Consider the following 22,220-nt stretch of genomic DNA (forward strand, 5'->3'; position numbering starts at 1 on the left):
TTCCTTGATGTCAATTAATTTCGTACTACATGGTAGATACGTCCGTATAGGTTGCCTGTAAACCCATAAAATAAGTTATCCGCTCATTTTTATCCCGTTAGCCAAGTTGAAGGACATCGCATTTCGTTTAAACATTTCTTCGCAGTAATTTTTCCACGAATGAATTAAGGTTGCTGTTGTTTTCATGCAAACTCATAAAAACTGGAACTCCTCCTCCTGTTAAAAACCATTATCATTGGATGTGCAGATAGATGGATGGATATCTGTCTATGGTCGACCAACATGGACTTCATGTGTTATCGTAATTGAGAAATATTAAGGCGTTGCTTTAGTACATAAGACGAGAAGCTCGATATTATTGTGAGTTTTGTGGTGATGAATGTAAAAAGTCAATATTTTCCTCTGCTATTAATTATTTGCTGTGAATAGTAGGTTGGACAATTTCACAACACACTCGGCAGAGCACTGATGTGGATGATGATGGAGGAATTGCGACGAAGAGATTAAAACAGCATGATGATGATCACAAATATCATCACGACTATATGTACATACATACGAGCATCTCAAGGACGAGTTCTTACAAAACCCAACCTGTCAATCACTCGGTGATCATGAATACAAAATCATAATAATAATAACATCAATTTATTACAACAATGAACATATGTATGTATGTGGAAGAACCACATATATTCTGCTGCTATATAAACCTTATAAATAGCGCAATTCATTGAAAGTTCATTGAAAACTTGATTCGGCGACATTCACTTTTTTAAATGCCAACTTTCGGACATAACTATGATGATGTTACGTGTTGGATTTGCTAACTTGCTTCATTGAGTCTGATGCGGAAACGGATTGTTTATGATCGTAAATGTGTTTATGAGCGTACAATACTGCAAGCATCATGCAGCGGTAATGCAATCCGCATTTTATATTTGCCTTTCATTATCATTTATTTAAAGGTGAGCAACTGAAGGCGAATGAGGTCAAATTGTTTTCTTTCATTGTTTGCCACTACAATAATTTGTTCAAGCATACATGTGTACGCATCAGACAAAACCAATAATTCTCGTCCTATCACAAAAGCCTCAGAAGACAATCTTTCCAATAAATCCAATAATAACCCATTTTAATTTTCAATCTTGTTATCATTTTGATGGCACTTACATGTTCTCTTCTGCTATTTGTGGCACTACCACAAACCAACAGACCTGTTTTCAGTTTACACAGTCTAAATCTAACTTGGCTAATAACATCCTTGTTCACAATTTGTATTCGAACAATGTAGTGAACAGAAAATCAACGTTATGATAAAAGGAGAGCTGAGTTGCGATGAAAGTGCTTGAAAATAAATGACGCGCAAATAACTTTTTGTTCGCAGCAGTGAATTTTCAACTACTTGTTTACATTGTGCAAAAATGTGGTTGCAAAGCTGTTACATACGCAAACCAACCTACCAATGGAAAATTCAATCGCACCTCAGATATTACAGGTAGTAATAATAATGATAACTAATGCACCTTCGATTGAGTATTGTGAAAAATCAAGCGGCGGCGGCAGGCTGAGAAGGAACATAAACACCAGTGACTCTGTTACCAAACTCAAACGATAGATTCTTCGTTTGCAAAAATCTTAAATTTGATCATCTCCTGATTTATTCACCATTATAATGCCAACATAAAAACGGAATTGAAAAGCTAAGCAATGTCACCATGCACTATCACGGAGGAGAACAGACTACGTCGTCAGAGAATGACAGTACACAGAGGAAACACAGCTAAACACAAACTTATTTAGGAACCCTTGAACGCGAATTGGAAGAGATTCATTGTGCAAAAAATATGTTATCAGTTGTAATAAAAATAAATAGTGCTTTATGAAATAAATAAAAATGTGCATATAAATACCACGCCTAAAGTATTCTCTTTTTTTAGCCAAGAAGTATTCACACTCAGACATATGAAATCATTTCCGTAGCAAATTTGAGACAACAGCAACATTTACTTATAGACAAATTGAGTTTGCAAAAAGGTTGTCTTTTCGGATTCATACATATGCGACAGTGAGGCGACAGAAGACTTTTTGTTCGTGGTATCGTAGCCAAGTTTCAGTAGACTTTACAAGCCATTTATTACGTTTTTGTTTGCCTTCGTATCGTAACAGTCTGCTAAATAAATAAAATTGCCAACTCCTCACTAACATTTTACTTGGATGTCAATTCCATTAAATGGCGTAAAGATTCTTTTAATCGCTTCATTTTCATTGTGGCACTGCACAGACGATGGGATTCGATTATTTGAAAAAGCTTCTCTACCAAAATAAGTGCAACGTTGATGGGGTAGCCTACACCCAGTTTTCTATGCGCATGATGCTGTTATTGTTGAATGAAATTTATTGTAACAAGATTGATCCAATCTCAGCCAGTGTCTATTGCGCAGAATACAAGTTGGCATTAATGAGTCGCCGTACGTAATAACTGATCTTCGTGAAATACAAAAGAAGTCAGCACATGCAGGTATCGATAAGAATGCATCTTGAAATTCCATTCCAAACACCTTTACACCACTTCAGGGTTCCACCCAATTACAATATTTGAACTAAATCCGCATGCTCGCGCATAAAAATGTGTTACGTACAACTCACCATATACTTAGTAATCTTATATATGCACATAATAGCATTATATATTGAGCATTATATATCAAGGAGTAAATTAATTAGGTATACTAATCCTTTATTAAGGGTATTGTCATCTTATGCATTTTCTGCTCATTCGGAATGCAAACACTTCAATGTCACATATGTATGAATATTAAAAAAAATACGTACATCTGTACATTCATCCCCCGGAAGAATATGCTCATAACATCTTTGGGACTTTAAAATGAAAACGTCCTCATAGAATTAAACACATGTAGCATGCTTACTTTTGGGTTGAATTATTTTGGCGAATTTATATAGTTATCTTTGTTACGTGAATTGTAGTCGGTGAGAATTGTAATATACTCGGAACACTTATATAAATGAGGATATGCGGTACCGGCAAACATGGTCGTCACCCATGACGCAAGTGATGCTGTAGATGATTGGTGGTTAACTATTATGATGGAACTAAATACTACTACGACGAATGAATGGTGGTGGTGGTGGTGGTTACATATCACATGAAACATTGTTTGACGTAAACGAAAAAGCAACGGCAACTGGAGTTATGCAGATTGACAAACAAACACTTGAGATTTCGACTCCGGACCTGCATACCATCATCACTGCGACGGCATAAAATTAACAGAATTGGGAAGATGATGAGCATACCTTAATTTTAATAATAGCGCATTGATTTGACTATCGAATAGTTGAGATATTATAAAGTGGTTGGTTGTGGTACTGACAGCTTAAACAATTTCCAAGAAAATAGTGCTCTCTGAATATCCGTTGCGGCTGAACTCTGTTGTGTGACGATGATAAAGACAATCCTGCTCCAGTACAATAACAAATTTCAAGCTCATCATGAGACCTCCCACATAATGCACAAAGAGCTTACACCAGGCTACGCCATGCACAAGTGGATCTTTTTATGGATGCTTTACTAGTATTCCACATGCTTATTGCCTGGCGCTGGTGCCACTGGTTCACAAATTCCCAGATTTATTTTATTGCAAAGCCGACTCAATTCAATGTATGTATTTGTGTTCAAGTGGTTGAACTGGCGATGAAGTGACCCTGAACCTGTATGTGATACGTACAAACCATGCATACTCACCAACTAATCTGTAAACAAACCTCTCAGACGTTGCTTAGATAAACTACGGCAGCAGCAGGCGAGCCATTGCATACATATTTTAATTGTCCAACACCAGAAACAACAACGAAACTACGGAATGTATGTATGAACTCGCATTGCGCTCGTCGAATAAAATAGTCGCCTTGAATAAAAGGAGCAGGCAACGTTTCCTCTCATTGTTAATTAACGACAAAGATTTTCTGACAACTTCCGGTGTTTACTTGGCCCGTGCCAAAAGTATTTAAGTAAATACTACTGCTGCGGATTCGAGGCTGCAATGTAATCAGATAGTGATTTGATTTCACATACTTATGGGCCAGACCAGAAACTTTGTAGATTATTAAAGTCACATCAGAGTGTAGCCATTCTGTTTAGCTGCACACTGATATGTGTGTACGTAGGTATGTAATCACGCAAGTATTCTGCGGCATCGAACCTATTACTTTGATTTTCACCATACAATCTTTAAATAAACCCTTACAAACGAATATAAAAAAGTAGCGTCAGAACGATCGAAATTTACTTAAAAATGACGTTGTATCTGACAATTGTATATTTTTGACCCCTGACCTCGTCGTCATGGTCATGAGGTCAAAAATATTAACGTCATTGAAATCGCGGTCAAATTTCCTTTAAAATGACACCCCATATGACAATTAAGTCTCTTTTTGACCTGTGACCTCGTCCACAAGGTCATGAGGTCAAAAATATTAACGTCATTGAAATCGCGGTCAAATTTCCTTTAAAATGACACCCCATATGAAAATTAACGTGAATTTAATTTTGGACCACACCCCCTGGCGCTGTGGGGGGTGGTCCAATTGACCCCATTTTCGAACTCGGCCGAGAACTAAAAATTAGAAGTACAATGGCTAAAACGGGGTTTGATTATGTTGACTCGTTCTCGAGATATCCTGCTTACGGACGGACGGACGGACGGACGGACGGACAGACAGACGGACAAAGTGATCACAATAAGTAGCTGACGCTACTTAATAAACCATTCTTCACGAATGCATGTTAAATATGTTACTCCATCACAAAGTGCTTAGCAAGTGAATCAAAAGGTAAAGAAAATAGTGAGGAGGAGGTTGGCTCTTCCCCGTTGGGAATACTCCCCGTTATTCTGTTTTCTCCACTTCTGCTTTCTCCAGCCATCTCTTTTCATCGCCCACGCACTATTTGACTTTGAAACAAAGGAAAGGTGTCGTATGGTGCAGAAAGGGCGGATCTTCCAGAAACAGTAAACTACGTGTATAACACTGGCATACTTTCAACACGCAATTATCTAGGTTGCATATTTCTTACCACTCTCGTATCTGGTATTTCCAGAGTTTCCCTTAAATCATTCAATACTTTGCTTTAGAAACCAGATCTGCCTTCATGTTCGATTACAGCCAATCCATCATCACTGTGTAAATGCTCGCTAGTATAAAAATATGATGTCACATTTCTGCACAACATTTGGGTCGGAATAAAAAACAAAGTAATAACTCAACCAAACAATATCATAGGAATTCCCCGTTATACTCCTTATCGTATATCATATCATTGTGCATCCCCTCCGATGGTGCTGCTCCTGGCTATTGTCTCTTATGATAACAACTAATCCTCACTCAACTCACACTATGTATGCCATGTTGAGAATGGTGTGGAATGACCTGGACAAGAGACGGCGTACCCGAAAACTTAACTAATTCGGTTGTATATAAAAATAAATGACTATGCACGTACGTAGTATTTTTGCAACCCACTAATTCCAGAATTTGCCAATGACAAGTTTGGAAATTTTGTTGTGACAATCGGTGAGAGATAGAAAGCACTCACAGACGGGATACAGTAGATATCTATTTTAATACGTGCATATATTTATCTCATATTATGGTACGATCTGGGTCCAACGCTGGACAATGGGGTTTACAGTCAATAAATTTATTGATGGTCTATTTTTGATCACCGTATGACCAATAATAAACAATAATTACAATAAGTTAAATCACTACTTGATGCTACTTAACTTTTGCCAGCGCAATCATTTAGAATAATTCTTATACAGGATTTTTATTAAATTCAGTATCATACGGGATGATTTAATGTTTGTTATAAAAAACTACATCCAAATCAACAGCAGAAACTTGATTGGCAGTTGGGGTTGTCAAAATCATGATGGTCACCTCTAACAAGAACGCTTCAAAACATCATGCCTGATGGGAAAACAGATCGATGAAAAATGCCCTCAATCTCACATTGACCCTTATGCAACCAAATGCATACACATTACGTACTAGTATGTATGCAAAACATGAGCACATTGCTTGAAGTTCTGGTTGAGCTTTCTCCATTGAAATTATTTATAAAAACAGGAGAAATTTGATGCGTGCGTGTGATTAATTTAAACTTACTGCGAGTTTCGAGCCAAGGCTAATGGAACCAACATGAATGTCTGTCTGATCGTAACAACTCCTCAAACTGGACCAATCGACAGACATTCCATTTGCCACAGAAGGTCAGTGATGCTTCGAAATCGTCGTAGAAATTTGCTACGTCTCCTTATAGTTTCCACGCTAAAGTCAAATTACGAAAACTTTGGCTGGAAGGCAACAAGCCGGTGTTACCAACTATCATAAGTCTGACATACATCCCACTCTTAGATGATGTCAAATTACTATATCATACTCACAAGGGCGACTCATACTGGTTTCTCAAAATAGCTCCATCAAGCTGCAATTTTATATAGCGGTCGTGAATAAGTTCTTATTATAGGAACAATAATTAAACTTTAATTAAACAATCAAACGTCAAAATGGACACACCTACAAATGTTTTAGAATTTGGGGCTAGATAAGCGGGTTGGTTTATCCTGGCTATTCCGCCCATGCCGGTTTAGTGATAAACCGCAAGAAATGATTTGTATTGATATTTCCTGCACTGGGGCACGAATTGGCAGTGCAATGCCAAAATTTACTTACGCGATCGAGATATTTATAGAATACGTTTCCAATGCACATCTCCAATTTTATTTGGTCGATCAAAAAGTGTTTCGCATCAGTGAGATAAGAAGCCATAAAAGTCGATCATGTTGTTCATTGGCTGGTTTTGTTTGGTTGACACAAATTTAGGAGTAAAATTGTTTTGTGGCTAAGGATGTTGTCCTGAAGAGTTTGTTAGTACATCGTTAGCGCAGGTTCAGTCGTCCCGTATGATCCGCAAGTATTTAGTACTAGTCTAGCCCCCTCCTCTAAAAAGTACCATGTGGCTCATCATCATGGCTGATCTACCACACATTCTTTTATGTGCCATCTCACAAAGTTGGCAAGACCATAACTTTAGATACTTGGAGAAAATCTGTGTCTATTATAAGTAGATATCTGCATATTATACGTTCAGCACATTAATTGCCTACCCCAAAACAATACATAAGTGGCTTAAAATTCAATGCAAGTTCTTTCAAACAATAGAATTCATTGACTGAAAGTCTCTCCAAGCTTGGTATACGAGTGAGTGGCGAGACATTGCAGATAATCAAGAAACTTCAGTTTATAGCAAATTTTGCTAGAATATTCAATACTACATATGTTTGCAATCATTTAGTAATCTAGGTATCCATTCCAAATATGTATACAAATAAGTTCTAATTTCTTTCACAGTTGACAGTGTATTGAAGGCAACACCATTTTCATATTATTCCTTATCAATTCCACGGATAAAAGATAAATGTTAATTTACAACATGGTCTATCAATCCTTATCAATGCCACAAGGGTCAGGAAATTACAACTCTTTCGTCCCTGATCATGTTTGCAAAGGAGTGTTGTTCAAACTCTGTCTGACACTTTGAAATTTATTGCATTCTCTATCACTGAAAGACTGATGGGTAATTTTATTTTATGCATTCCGTATTAATGTTAGTACCCAAGACTCAAAATATGTAATAATAACAAATGGAATGGCACAGAAGATACATTGATATGATGAACATATGTTAAGCACACAGAACTCACAGTAAATTGTCGCAAATAAATTCAAAAAATTGTATTTCATGGGGGTCCTAAAAAGGGATGACCATCATCCGATGATGATTAAAATGAACTAAATTGCTACCAGTAAACAAATTGTCATTGAACTAACATTCACAACTTGGTTTATGTGTCATTTACTACATACAAATAAATTAGTAATAAACTGACCTCTCAGGTGTATATTTATGCAAGTGTTGTTGCATATGCTTATTAATTAATTAAAATAATGTATGAAACAGCGTATTGCAAAGCAAATGGACAGTAAATTGCATTCCTTCAAATATGACAAGATTATAATTGTAAACACAAGTCTGGAACATTCTTTTCGTGGAAGGAAACAACATTTTGTAAGTAAACTGTTCAATCGCGATAAAGAAAAACATTTTCTAAAAACCTAACATGTGAAAGGTTGTGTATGTTGAAACAGCAACCAGACTCTGCTCAAAGATCTTTTTCACCTTTTTGTTCATGGAACTGCCAGGAAAATGGAACCTCGGGACCTTAGTCCACAACAACTCATAAGTTTGGAGCAGCGATCCTTTCATGAATTAAACGCGTAGCCAGGGAGGGAATTGCAGCAGCAACTAAAAAGGTCTCTTCTTACATCCTAATAATAAGATAAGACTGTGACCAAATAAACATTTTCGAGATGATGAAGATTCCATAAAAAAAGGTCCATTTCTTTCTGCTCTACATTCAACTGGCTGGGATTCTTTCATGATTCTATTCCATGTGCAATGTTAACGAATGAATGCACTTTCCTACCTAACAGTCCGTGACAGACACCACCGGCAACAATCTACCTTTTTCATTCTACACGTACGCGTCAAGAAAAGATTTATTCCTTGAATTTCATTCAATCTTCGGCAACAATAATACTAAATATGAGAATTGATTCAGGTCCCCTCATTCTCTGAATTACACATATCTGCTACGTGCGCAATATAATGTACGATGTTCTTCTGCTCGCTGCGAGGGACCCCGAGATCACGCACACGGCGTGGTCGGATTTCTTTGATGACGATCGTCCACATGCATTCAATCATTCGAAATAAAGTAGCTCAGCGTTGCATTCAATGTAGACCCGACTTTTCCCACTTCCTTTCCTTCCTTCATTTCATTCCTTATGAAATAGAAATAGGAGCCATTGCATCCTTGTCATTCATGATTGACGACAATGAAAGCCCATTAGGAGAGTAAGAAATATCGCAATAATCTAAATCGAAACTCAATGGTATTTAAACGTAAGAGTGAGGAAACGGATCGTAATACGGACTATGACAATACATACATTTTGATCTCGTAAATTCGGCTGGAAGCAGATGGAAGAGGTGAGGTGAATAAAAGACAGTAATTTAAAGCCAAATAAAATACCCAATACAGATGGGAAAATAGTCCAATCCAAAACGTCATATTGAAACCCAAGTTTACTAAACTAATATTGGGCGTACTCACGACAACTTCTTATTTCGCATCGTAACTCATTTAGCAAACTTGCGAAGATCAAAATATTTCTGTCGTGAGGGGATTCGCAGAATATGACTTCGCAAAATTCCCTTATCTCGCAAATCTACAGAAAAACACCTATTTTGGTATTGTTTCCATAGATTTCTGTAATTTCTCTTGCAGAATTACTTTGCGAAATAATTTTGCGAAATAAGGACATGCTCAATTGCTGGGTAAATTTGCGAAAAAAATCCCATGGTTTTCCAGCAAATTTTTTGCGAAATTTCGCATATCTCGCAAAACTTCGCAAGTTATGTTGCTATGCTCAATTTGCGAGATATGCGAGATATGCGAAGGTTGACGTGAGTACGCTCATTGTAATGCGAAGGAGTAGAATTTAAACTACTTTTTTCTGTTAAGCGTAATATAAATATGTAATTGACTAGTAAATTGTGCAAGACTTGTTTAATATTCCACTGACTTGGACACATTGTTTTTGCAATTGGATAAGATAGGATTTTATTTCCGTCCTGTAAAACTAGATGCATACATAGGTTACTGTATTTGGAAGAATAACAAAAATAAACCTCAATTGAATGGTCTTGATGACGCAGAAAGAAGAACCATTATTAAATGTCGACTATTTTTTAAAGTTGATTTGATAAATGAATGGTTCGGGTTCATGAGAAAAAGTATCTCATAAACAGAAAATATGGATCCATTTCACTTAAAAGTAATGTTTGTTCTGCTTTATTATAACAATTTAGCATAACATTTAATTCAACACTCTCAATTTACCAAAAGCATTCTCGCAAAGCACTATTTTCAGACACAAAATTTCGGTATTGAATTTTGATATTTGAATGTAAAAATTCCTAGTATATGTATGCCTTATGCACTGACTTGGCTGCAGAGATACAATTTACAGCTTGATTTGAGCTCACCCAGCAAAATCACAGTGCATGAATAATTAATTATTCAGCCACACAAGCGGAAAACATTATTGCAGAGATTCAAACAACAACAACAACCTCAAACGTACTTATGTACATGCTAAGGTACATGGAAAATATGTAGAATGAAACAAACAATACAACTTGAAAGTTGATTATTTGTATGTGCAAATGTAAAACAGATGAAAACACGAAAACAGTTTAATAATCAACAACAAATTTTCTCGTCATATGACGAAATTCTTTGAAATGTCGCCTCGTACAAGAGACCAATCTCACGAATAACTCCGTATTGCTAACGCTCACGACGATTATGATCAGGTTTAACTATTAGTTGGTTTCATGAAAATTGCAGCGTTATTATTAAGGGCACTGCACTGTTTGTTACTGAAATAATGAGGTTATGGAATCAAATCACATCTCAGGAATGGGAAGAATTTGAAATTTGAAAAAACATATAAATTGGACTATTCGCATGCGCACCAGTGTGAGATTATGTATATAACCGGTCCCTATAACCAGAAATAACCCACTCAGGAAATACCACAAATAATCCTTAATTAAATGTTATGAACAACCATTCTTAATTTCTTCATCGTATTTTTTAATCATTTTAAATTGGGCAAATTTGATTATAAAAACATCAAAGCGTTATCTAATATCTATAATTATTCTCCTCACTCTGTGCATTGTGAATGAAGTACTGCATGCCGAATATGTCGGGTTGAAGTGCCATTTTATTTATGCAGTACTTCTCAAAATCCAAACAGGTGCTTGAAAAAATGTGAATGGATTTTCCAGTTCTCACGGTCTATTGGCAATGTCCAATTATACCTCAGGCTTGACGCAAGAGAACAACGCGTGTAGCACAGCTGAGTGGATATCTCATAACAAAAATAACGAATACGCCATTTATAGCAAAAATGCGAAAGTTATGGACATGTTATTACGTTATTATTAGACGTCGACGCTAGGATTATGATGAAACCGCACCTTGTCAAGTTCCTCCTTAATTGTTTCATCTCGACCTCCAGAAAATATTTACCTTTAATTTTGTACCACCCCAAGGCTGAACTCTGCAAAGAAATTGGCAATGTTTTTGCAAACTACTATTTATGTTTCTTATGAAATAATCAACGAACAACAACCGAAACGCTAGCATTTAAAAGAGGTACGAGTGAAACGGAGCGCCCACAACGTAAACAAACCAAATGACGAATTATGTCTTCGAAACGATGGGGAAAACGTGCAATTGTATTAAATTCCACACGTTTATAACTAAAGACAAACTGCGTTGCAAAGGATCATGACTAAATAACATCACATGATGTGATCATCACACAAATGTAATAATGTTATGAATGATTACTTTGTAATAAATAATTGTGAGTGGAGCACATACTTCTACTTCTATAATAATGAACCAAACAGTTTCTACAACAGAGATTAACAAGTAAGTAGCGCTTATGCGATGTATGTATTTAGTCGCAATAAATGACATTAGTATTATCATCATATTATTTGTATAGGCGCAAGGGAGTCGTCGTCGTGGTTGTCGTCGTACCTAATTCTTGGATTTGGATTACTCATTTGTTTTTGTGTTCTCTGGTGGTGTGTCGTGTCATTCATTTCCAAATTCCAATTTCTAACAAGTCATGAAGATGACGAGGGGCATATGTACATATGATTTCCATCAAGGATTCAGGTTAAAACGTTACTCTGTAGTCTTGGTAAACAACCCCATCATCATCGCAACGGACGATGGACGTTGTAGTAATTATTGACTGCTGAAATATTCCCCCATCTATTTCCCTTTTATGATGTTATGCAAACCTTCAGCTTTAACAAGAAGAAGCATACATATTATTGCAAAAGAAGAACTGGTTAGTCACCCACAACGATTGAGAATCTGGTAAGGAAAACAACTAGCTAAGCGAAGGGGTTAATATGACGAGTTGCCGATTTTTACAATAAAAAATTCAAACAAACATAAATATGTAAGAATAGAGACAGCTTGCCAATATCTCGACTAATGAACGTTGACAACTATGTGTGGAATTTTCCGTTAAGGCTTAGGTTGAGTGATTGTTGGATTGATTACTGGCTAATTATCCATCGTCCCATCATTAAGATATTGGGTTAATAATAGGAAATGAAGGGTTAATGATACTCTTTCTCAGAAACTAAATATACTATGCGAGTGGAGAGCACGCAGGCAACAGGTCTGGGGGTCACAAATCAAGTAATTTGTCAATATCATCTCGTCATGAAGATGTCATAGGCATAATAATAATATGCAGACGACATCCCTCCCTACAGTATTTTAGTTTATATGTTCAACCCAACTGTTCAATCCAACACTAACCCACGTCATATGCAAGTGCTACAAGGATGTAAGACTTTGTTCGGATAGGATTTGATACATGTCATGGTTTTTCGTGGTTGGACTTACTCCGTTACAAGAGAATCTGCGTCGTGTCGTCGTGTCATGTGGTCTTTTCAGAGAACGCTTAAGACGCACTACAATAAATAATAATATTAATATGATTCGAACAATTTCCGCGAAAAGGAGGAGCCACCAAAATAATATAAACAAATTTCTACCATTGAACTCGTTCCCTATTCACACAGGAAACATTATAGCGCTTAATACATTCTGGCAACATTCCATGCTGCGGGGAATGTCAAATGACTGAATTTCAGATGATCCGAACACGAGGGATCCTCAATAAGTAATGCGAATCTATATTACTATCTAATGGGGTTGTGCAGGAACACTATTTTCCAAATTGATGCACAATGCACTCCCAGCATTATATGGAAGCAGTATTAGATAACTTAGGCTATCGAGACTCGACGTGAAGAATGGCAATTAACTAGGTGAATACTACGTTGAAAATTTATGGAATGAATTTGGACAAGTTCTTCTGGTTCTGAAAATATAAACTGATTTGCATCATTTATTGAGGCGCCCTCGTATTCATTACTTTCGTAGCATAAGGTCTGTAGTTTGGAATAACGACAAGTATTTTATTTACTGGAATAATGAGGAAACAAAATAGAAAGAAAAAAATACGCATTTTCAATAACTGCACAACACGTAATGAAACTCTACTTATTATTACGCCAAGGAGTTCGTCAATAGTAAATACTAACGAGAAGGACTAACTACTAACATCAGAAAGAGCTCCACTGGTCAATTATTTTATGCGGTTTGTCCAATTTTTACTACGCAATAAAAATGGAATGTGAACCACCGCCATTCAGCATGTTATTATTATGCGGTTCCGATCCACACGTTATGATTTTTATGACTTGCGATATATTTTTTCACTCATGCAAGTGTTCAGGTGCTGCGTATTTAACTTACTGGCGCACGTAAATAAGGTATAAATACTAATTTCAATAGTTTTTGAATTAATGAAAACGGATGAAAGCAGGTGAACTAATAAGATGCACCACCGCCATCACTTATTTTTACTTCAATTTAGATTCAGAACAAGGAAAGTCATCAAAGTTGGGCTATTTTTGGCAACTGGATGCAATAAAATAATACATGTTTTTTCTATGAATGGTTTCTCAAACCTAATATTATCTAATATATGTACCAGAAAATGTATTCCTATGAATTGTGACCGCAACGGAACTGCAAATGCAGAGTAAAACTGAACCACTAACAAACAAGCAAATAAATGAACAGCTTTTTACACCAATCAATCATTTTGCTCTGATAATTAATTTTGTATTTCCCAAAGATGGTCACAAAATTAGAGCGAAGCAATATGGTGTAATTTTCATATTGACGTAATTAAACGGTAATACTGACACGCGCAGTGATCCCATTTGCAACTTTTTATTACATTATTCTATTAACCCAAAGGACGCACGCTGGGCGAAAATTGAGAGAGAAAAGGAAGGCGGAGGCGATGATGGCTTTTTTAAATCTTTTACATAAATATAAATCTCGAGTAAACAACAACTCGAATCACACACTACGCCGAAATGCATGCAACCTAGTCATGAACAAACCTCGTGAAATTTATTCAGAAGCTTCTTTTAAATAAGTACAATACGAGTATGAAAGATTAATAATAAAACAACGGGAATCATGAACGGAACAGTTTACACGAAAACGTTACGACCACATTTTTTACGCTTATATTGCTTTTTCACCTAATGATTTCCAACACCTGCTACACGATGGATGTCGGTCTGTTTTTTTTTACAGTTTTTTACAGCTAATAATATTATTCATTTATCCTGAATATTTTTGAAGAAAATCTTATTAACCTAAATTGGGCGAAATATTCCATCACCTCCTACATTTTAGCTTTGCAAGTGAATTATTGAGCAACACCTTCCATTGTCAGTGCTGCTGAGGGAATTTATAACTTATTAGATTCTGAGATGACGTTATTACAACTTTAGTCTGCCAAAGTTTCTGGATCTTCCTGATTATGAAATTATCTATTTATAAATTGAATTATGCTAATGTCGAAAGGGACCTTGGACCCAATTACAATTTCATAATGTAGGCAAGATTTGAATTCAATTTAAATTTTACAGCAAAGTTCAAGGAATAACTTGACTATCAGCCTATGATTCCTTGTAAATACGTATCTCACCTTGTTAAACATTTTGTAAGCATGATTGAAATTGACTGAATGAAGTGAGGAATTATACGAGTCAAAGAACTTGAAATACACAAGTACTGTGCTTCGCAGACTGAATGAATGAATGGAGAATGAATGGAGAATGAATGAATAAGCGAGAGAGTGAGTTATGTAAATAGTGAGTGAAATGTAATACATACTTTCTCGGAGGATGTCCCATGCGGAAATTCTTTTCTTTTGCATAGTATTCAAGTCTTGCAGGTTTGTCCGCATCAGTCTCCTTGCGAAGGACGAAGAACTTCTTTTTCCCCTTCAGCTTTCGAAGGTAGCCGCTTTTGGCTACATCGTCTCCGGATGACATTCCATTATTGAGGCTGGTCGGCGTCGCCACCACCGAGGTCACCCCAGGAGACGTCGTTGACCCCAAGGTGGAGGAGGAGGCGGAGGATGTGACTGTTTGTCGCGGTATAGGAGCAGTAGGCGTTGTACCACCTTCTCCAGTCATATTGTGGGCACCACCACTAACGTCTTCGTTGGTTACACTCATCTTGCTGTGGTTTGGAGACGGCCCTGTAAAAACAACAACCAAACCAAAATGTTAATTTCATACAGTTCTTCCCACAAAACCATCTTTTTCCGTTGGTTTATTTCCTCACGCCGTACCGTGAATTACTCTGGAACGAGATATTTATGATTACATTAACCTAGCCACAACAGAGTGCATACCACAATAATAATAATAACAAGCTGGACGTCTATAAGCGGGCGAAGCGGAATGACCACAATAAATAATAACATTAGGAGTCAACAATTCGATCGATAAATAGACGATAGGCCGAAAACTTTACTACTACTACTTACTACGCTGCTACATATTCACAATACATAATGAGCTATTTGTTACTATGTATTATTGACGATATACAAAGTCGTTATTGTAAATAAATATTAGAATAATTATTTTAATCAATTAAGAGCAGGTACCCATTTTTTCCAAGTATGAAAGTAAAACACGGTACTTAATACACCACCGCTTTGTATGGGAAGATGTTGTACTACTGTACATGGAGGACACTTTTATTATATACCGATCTGATTGTGTGAGTGAACCACAAACGAGGCTATATTTTCCAACTTTTAATGTTTTCGTTCACGTTTTATTTCACACGTGTGTCACACTTCCTTTTGTACTTTCTCCAAAAATTGTTTGCTTCAAACAATGTGCAGTTAAGTTGGGTTCCAGGATATGCAGTATCCAGAGTACACATATCAAGTTCACCACCAAAAATAGGCAAATTTACTCCTGAGTTGTAATTGACAAAAGAGATTTAGCAATCTAATGTCACCCACCGTGTGTCCTCTTCTCCCACTAGTTTCTCATAATAAATATGTATTCTTAGTTCTTGGATGAGAAGCAATTATGCGATGTTGGCTCTCGCTGAGTGAAATACAAGTATGGTTTTAATCCAGCGTTTCAATTTGGGAAGCCAGACGATGGTAAACAAATATCTCGTCGCGAGTGAGTAATGGTCTGAAGGGAGACGCTATACGCGCAATGTTTGTCAGAGGAATGGAGACAAAGTAATGAGCGAGTGACTAAACTTTCATGGTATTAACTAACACACAATTGCATCAACTCTCCTCCTTAAAGTGGCTACAGTACAGTTGTTGAAGGATGTGCACATATCTGTGTGTTAGTCAGTGGAATGGAAATGATTGGCTTGTTTTCAGCGAAAACAAATAACTTGTTTACGTACGTTGCTCTTGAGCTTGTTTTTCACGATTCCTGCATTTCTACCATTTAGTGTTTTTTTGTAGCGAGGATAAATACCACGACAGCAGCTTCAGTACCTCTTATGTTTGCCATCACCTCTCTCCTTCTTATACTTTATGTACTATTGCCGTATGTATCGTTCTACTTCTACTTGAGCCAATCCTCGGCAAAAGGAGCAGCACGATTCTTATCCAAGAGTCGCTAATACATAAGCGAAGTTTAGCTTAGCAGTTAGCGTCGTCGACATGGTTGAATTTCGTACTTGGTTTTCCGTGGCAGTTATTAAGTAGTAGTAGTAGTATGCAAATAATAATAATATGCAGTGCGAGCAAGGAGGACCTTTTACATTCAATACCGATGTGTTATTTGTTGGTGGTGCCAACTGTTAAAGCTAACTAAACTTATGCGATACAATAATATCCTCCCTTCCATGCATGCATATTATTATCATCATCATCCTGTTTTTCACATCTCTTCTGTTTTTCATCCATTTCATTCCCAGAATCTGGTACCTCTCTACCTACATTACACATCTCGTGAGGATGACATGTTTACGACTAAACTTATTTACTTTCTCACCATCACCCACCACACCACTAAATATTATCAATTGTGTCAATTAGTGCTAATAATGCAACATTTTGCATGCCAGTTTAAATAGGGGAATATCTAAGAAGATGTGAAAATCAAGAGATATTTTTCTCATAATAATGAGCTAGTAACAAAATCAAAAATTGTAACAACATTGCCTACGATATGTGGTGTAATTTGGATTTGGAAATAAAATTGTTTATGAAAATGGTAATAAAATTCACTAAAATAATTTTTTAAGTTGAAATTCTATAGTTAGTCAGGAGGATTGTAAATATAATTCGTAATAAAAATAAGCAGTATCAGCACAAGTGTACCGTACACAATGTACGATTAGACATTAGTTGTCAAAGAGTCGGTTGATATGCGTTCCCCGAGCAAAGTGAAAGCACAAGCTACGCTACGATAGCACATCCAAACTTTATTGTTTTATGATAAAAAGTTATATATAATAATAGTCAACAACATAATGATTTGTTTTCATTCGTTGCTCAATTGTTATAATAGCTTGCATGCCAAAAATAAATCTAAATTAGCAGGTTTTCATATAAAATAATACGCAGAGTACATATTATACGTCCCACAATTTTTGGCTTGACATTTGGCCCAGTAACACGCGGCCTTAACCACGTAGCGAGCGAAAGAAAAACTCTCCTCTTTCTCAATGAAATAGGTTAGCTACAAAGTTGGTAGAGATACTTGTTTATCGAAAAATAACAATTTAATAAAATTCAATGTCGAAACTTACAGAGAACGGCTTTACACATAATATCACTGCGAAGGCAGATGAGTCTCTCCGACTTTTTGATATGTTAAAACTTGAGGTTGAGGTTATAAGCTCAACCTCGACTTGACATTGTCGTCGTCAATCGTGGTTGGTTGTTAGTTGGTCCGATTCCCTTTCTTGTAAGTTGCTTAAAGAGGTATTATTATTATTTAACGTTAACGAGCACTTTCCAGTTCCCACAAAATACGACGACGACCATATATTGCACAGTGTTTGGAATATATGTATGTATGTAGTTCCTACCTACTTCCAAGCTCGATACACCTCGTCGTCGCAGATTCTTCCTCGAGATTTAGATATTTCTGGTATCTTGGAATAAATCCACTTCACATCCATGCATACATATGTGATATAAAGAAATACGTCTGCAGAGCTTGGATTTTTTCCACTTCTAACTTTACTGGATTGATAGTTTCATTGATATTTTATTCATGAAGCTTGGAAAATGATCACTAAATTCACAAAACTTTCATCCAACCCGCAAGCCATATAAATATGTATTCGTTCTTTTCTGGTGCGGAAATAGTGGCATAAACACAGATCAAAGAACAATTTAAATACAATAATTCGGTGTAGTTTTTTTGCCGTCCGGTTTCAAGCCTAATGACAATTTTTCAGTAACAATTTGTCACAAAACTCTTACAACATCGACACAAACAAGAAGTATTAACGAGTTTTATTTTATTTCTGCCTTTGTGATTTTGAATTGAACAGATTTGGTTTAATTCAGCACACGGACCATAAAATGAATAACACGTCAATAATTCAGATTTAGCTTATTGTAACTCGTCTTATAAATACGTGGAGTACTTGATTGATCAGCTACTATTTTAGCGTACTCTGGATAAACGCTAATGTTGGATAAGACGGTAGGAGGAAGAATATACACGTCTTGCTTCTCGAACAGCAAGAAATGATCTGCCTGCTCTGGAAAAAGCGAACCAGTCGCACTCACTGAAGGACAGAATTGAGCGAGCATTATACATACATAACAGAAAATCCAATACAATTTTATCCTCGATCCAGCATAGCAGAATATCGTCGAATGTTGCAAGCTACCCAACCGAATCCCAGCTTGCTTGCTTGCCAGTCAATAATATAAGTTTCAATGAGATTTAACTGTTAACTGACTCGGATATTATGATGATTGTTATTATGTGCGTTTAGTTAGTTAGTCGTGGACGAGAAGCATAAGTTATATTGACTTGAACCCTGGTTCTTCCTCAATTTTATCAAATATCCATTGATTTAGGGTGGAATTGAAAACTGAATGATTTGTGTTGCGTTAAATCATATTACATGCATAAAAGTGCACAATTGATAATGATGCCTATTATATTCATTGACTGACTGTAGTGCACTTGAATTTTTAAAACTAAATGCTGACACAAAATCTTAGTATTCCTTATCCAATCGACTTTGCCACTGACAACTGAAGCAAAAGATAAGAAGATGATAGGAACGAGAGACACTACTTATTTTGGTAATCTATCTATAGCTAACAGCCAGTCGTCATTTATCTATTGGCATACGTTATATAATGGCTAAAAAAATGAATATAGTAAGATTTGTTAAACCGAAAACAAATATTAGTTGAGTTTCAATTACTTACAGAGTTGCATAACACAGTGGCTTAAAATGGGTTAATATCTTCAAGGCTCGTAAAAACATTTTGGAAAGAAATAGAAGCATGCATAAAGATAAACAACAAACAAACTCTGTCTTGGTAAAATGTCAACTTTTATATTACTTGGTTTGGTACTGGTAGTTTCATACTACTAATCTTATATGTATTTAATCATTGCAATAGTTCTAAAATTATACCCGTGCCAATATTATTTAGTTGTTATTTGCCTGGCTGCGTTTTTACGGCAGGTTCCACTCATTCATTTTGAGAACAAACTGAGTATTACTTAAATCCAAAGTGACACAATGCAGTAGCAAAGTGCAATGGCGTGATTTAAAAATCCATAATTCTTATGATGATGCTGAGCTCAGATAAACAAAATACAGCGTCGTTGTCAACTGACGATAGACCGGAATATATGTGCTTAAATAATGATTGTGATTGTGAGTGCCTTCTTCATTGTTCGTTCACAAACAAAGGTAAAAATCACGGACGAGTCGCAAAACTAACAGAATACTACGTAGTAAATATGCCACGCCACATCACAAGTCACGTCAACAGCAAATGAATGAAGTCATTTATTTGGCATATCCGTGGTGCCAAGTTTCAAAATGAAAAGAAGGCTCAAACAATTATCAAAGCTTTCCTACTTCATAGGTATTCAAAGGACAAAACGAGTAATGCAATTTTTAATAAAAATCACAATCTCTACCAAATGGTTACACCCCTCGTGTGTGTATGGATGGGCCGTTATGCAGATCCATGCAACTAACTGACAATGAAACTGACTATCAATTTTGCTCTCATTTTGATAAGTGTGTTTGATTGGACTGTGTGATGAACACCTTTTTAATTATCGGACTACTCAACTCGATCATTCTTCGTTTATTTATTTATACTTGCTTCAAGCCAATCTCTCCAACTAATTTCATCCAGTCGTATATCCAGCCAATAGCAATTCATACGAGAAATGAAAGAGTTTTAACGAACTTCATGCAGCAGGCCACTACAAATAATAGATCGCTTTAATCGTCATAAGTTCCCAATTTCCATTCCCAATGGGAATTTCCCATCCAATAACTGGTCTCGATATACCATTGACGATGCGCTTATCCATCCGCTTCATCCTTTCTGATGTCTTATTATCTTATGTCTCAAAAACGTGTTTATTTACTTCCCTCATAGCCTGTGTCTGACATTGTCAGACTGACAATATGTATACAACTGCTGGTCAGATATACCTTACGGTTTGTAATATGGCAATGAATGGCAAAGCATATTCAATGCCAAATAACCCATTTATTTATTTACACGATCAAACTCAAACCTCCGTGAAGCTTTTGTTCAGGTAATCTAAGGATAAGTTGATGGCAAATAAATTGCATAACATAATACGCATGTAATTTTGTTTTCGACCCAGAAACACATTACATTTTAGACATAATATGGGAATTAAAACACAAATTAAGTGCTCACAAAATAATTGGTCTGTTTATTAGACCTGAATATACCGTTTATACACATATTCCATCCAAAATATCCAAAATAAATAAATACCCAAAACCAAATAAATCAAGCAAGAATGGTTATTGGTTTTTTTGGGTTCCATAACTCAGAATTCGTATATCAACATTATCCAGTTATTTAAAATAACTTATCTTGCAAAATAAAAATAAAAAGAGATAGAGCCACGTAAATTAGACAATCAATAAAATCTAGTTTGTATTCATCGTTAATGAGCTGTATATATTTGTGAATGCCGAATGCCGTTCATGTGAGTTCGTATATTTGATACCCAAATCGCTGTATATGATACATTCCAAGTAATAAATTAATAAAACTATCCACATTCCTCATGCATCTACCTTTGCAGGATGGTTGAAACTAGTCCATACATGTATTATTTATTATTATGAAATATTCCAAGTTACCGTCACGATCACGATCACGCAGTAATCTAGAAATGGAAGGAGCCATTCGTCTAATCTCCGTTCTTCTCCTGTCTGTCAGCATCCGGAAACGAATAAATCTGTCAAAACGCCGTTTTCTACTCGTTGTCCACATTTTTAACTTGTAATTTAAACAGTATTGGAATTATTCGGTAGGTTTTTTAATTGTTTCAATTTGCTCGCTATTATTATTCTTCAAATAGTGTTTGAGATTGTATTTACTAGGTAGGAATGAACAATGAACACACCGAACGGGAAAAATGGGTTTAAAACCACCCTCTCATCTAATCAAACAAAAGTAATTTAACTACAAAATCTGACGAGTGAGGTTCTCGGAATTAAAAAATAAATAAAATAGCATAAACAGCATCCCTCCAAAAACGAGCACCAACTAACCGCCAGTGAGACGGTCGTGTAGTCACAGAGAGTGAAACTGCGTAGTTCTCTGAGTTCCTGAGATCTACTGTCCTAAGTCGCATTTTTGGAGGGAACGCATGGCCAGACAGCTTGGTTCGCGTAAGGTCACCAAGGGTCATCCTTGCCTATTATTACCAGTCACCCACTCACTAAATAGTACTCACTAGTAGCATAGTTGTACGCACGCACCGCTTCAATATGCCATACCACACCACCACACTTTCAATTTGAAATTATTCAAGGAATCTGATCTCG

At 36.3% G+C, this 22,220-nt stretch overlaps 1 protein-coding gene across 4 annotated transcripts in view; it reads right to left on the minus strand.

Annotated features, from left to right (window-relative positions):
• LOC110847979 (insulin receptor substrate 1) overlaps positions 1–22,220 on the minus strand; it is a 35,281-nt gene that overhangs the window by 9,970 nt on the left and 3,091 nt on the right. Inside the window, exons 1-2 of one of the 4 annotated variants that reach the window (XM_035850128.1) lie at positions 21,531–21,591; positions 15,021–15,390 (exon numbers count right to left, since the gene is read on the minus strand). In XM_035850128.1, the coding sequence (XP_035706021.1) occupies positions 15,021–15,390; positions 21,531–21,576 (416 nt within the window). In that variant the 5' untranslated portion in view covers positions 21,577–21,591. Of the gene's footprint in view, positions 1–15,020; positions 15,391–15,804; positions 16,515–17,933; positions 18,901–21,530; positions 21,592–22,220 lie in introns of those variants that run through there. The other 3 variants (XM_022095054.2, XM_022095052.2, XM_022095055.2) reach the window with 3 other exon arrangements.

This window comes from Folsomia candida, unplaced genomic scaffold, assembly GCF_002217175.1.
Source record: "Folsomia candida strain VU population unplaced genomic scaffold, ASM221717v1 Fcan01_Sc003, whole genome shotgun sequence".
NCBI lineage: Eukaryota > Metazoa > Arthropoda > Collembola > Entomobryomorpha > Isotomidae > Folsomia > Folsomia candida.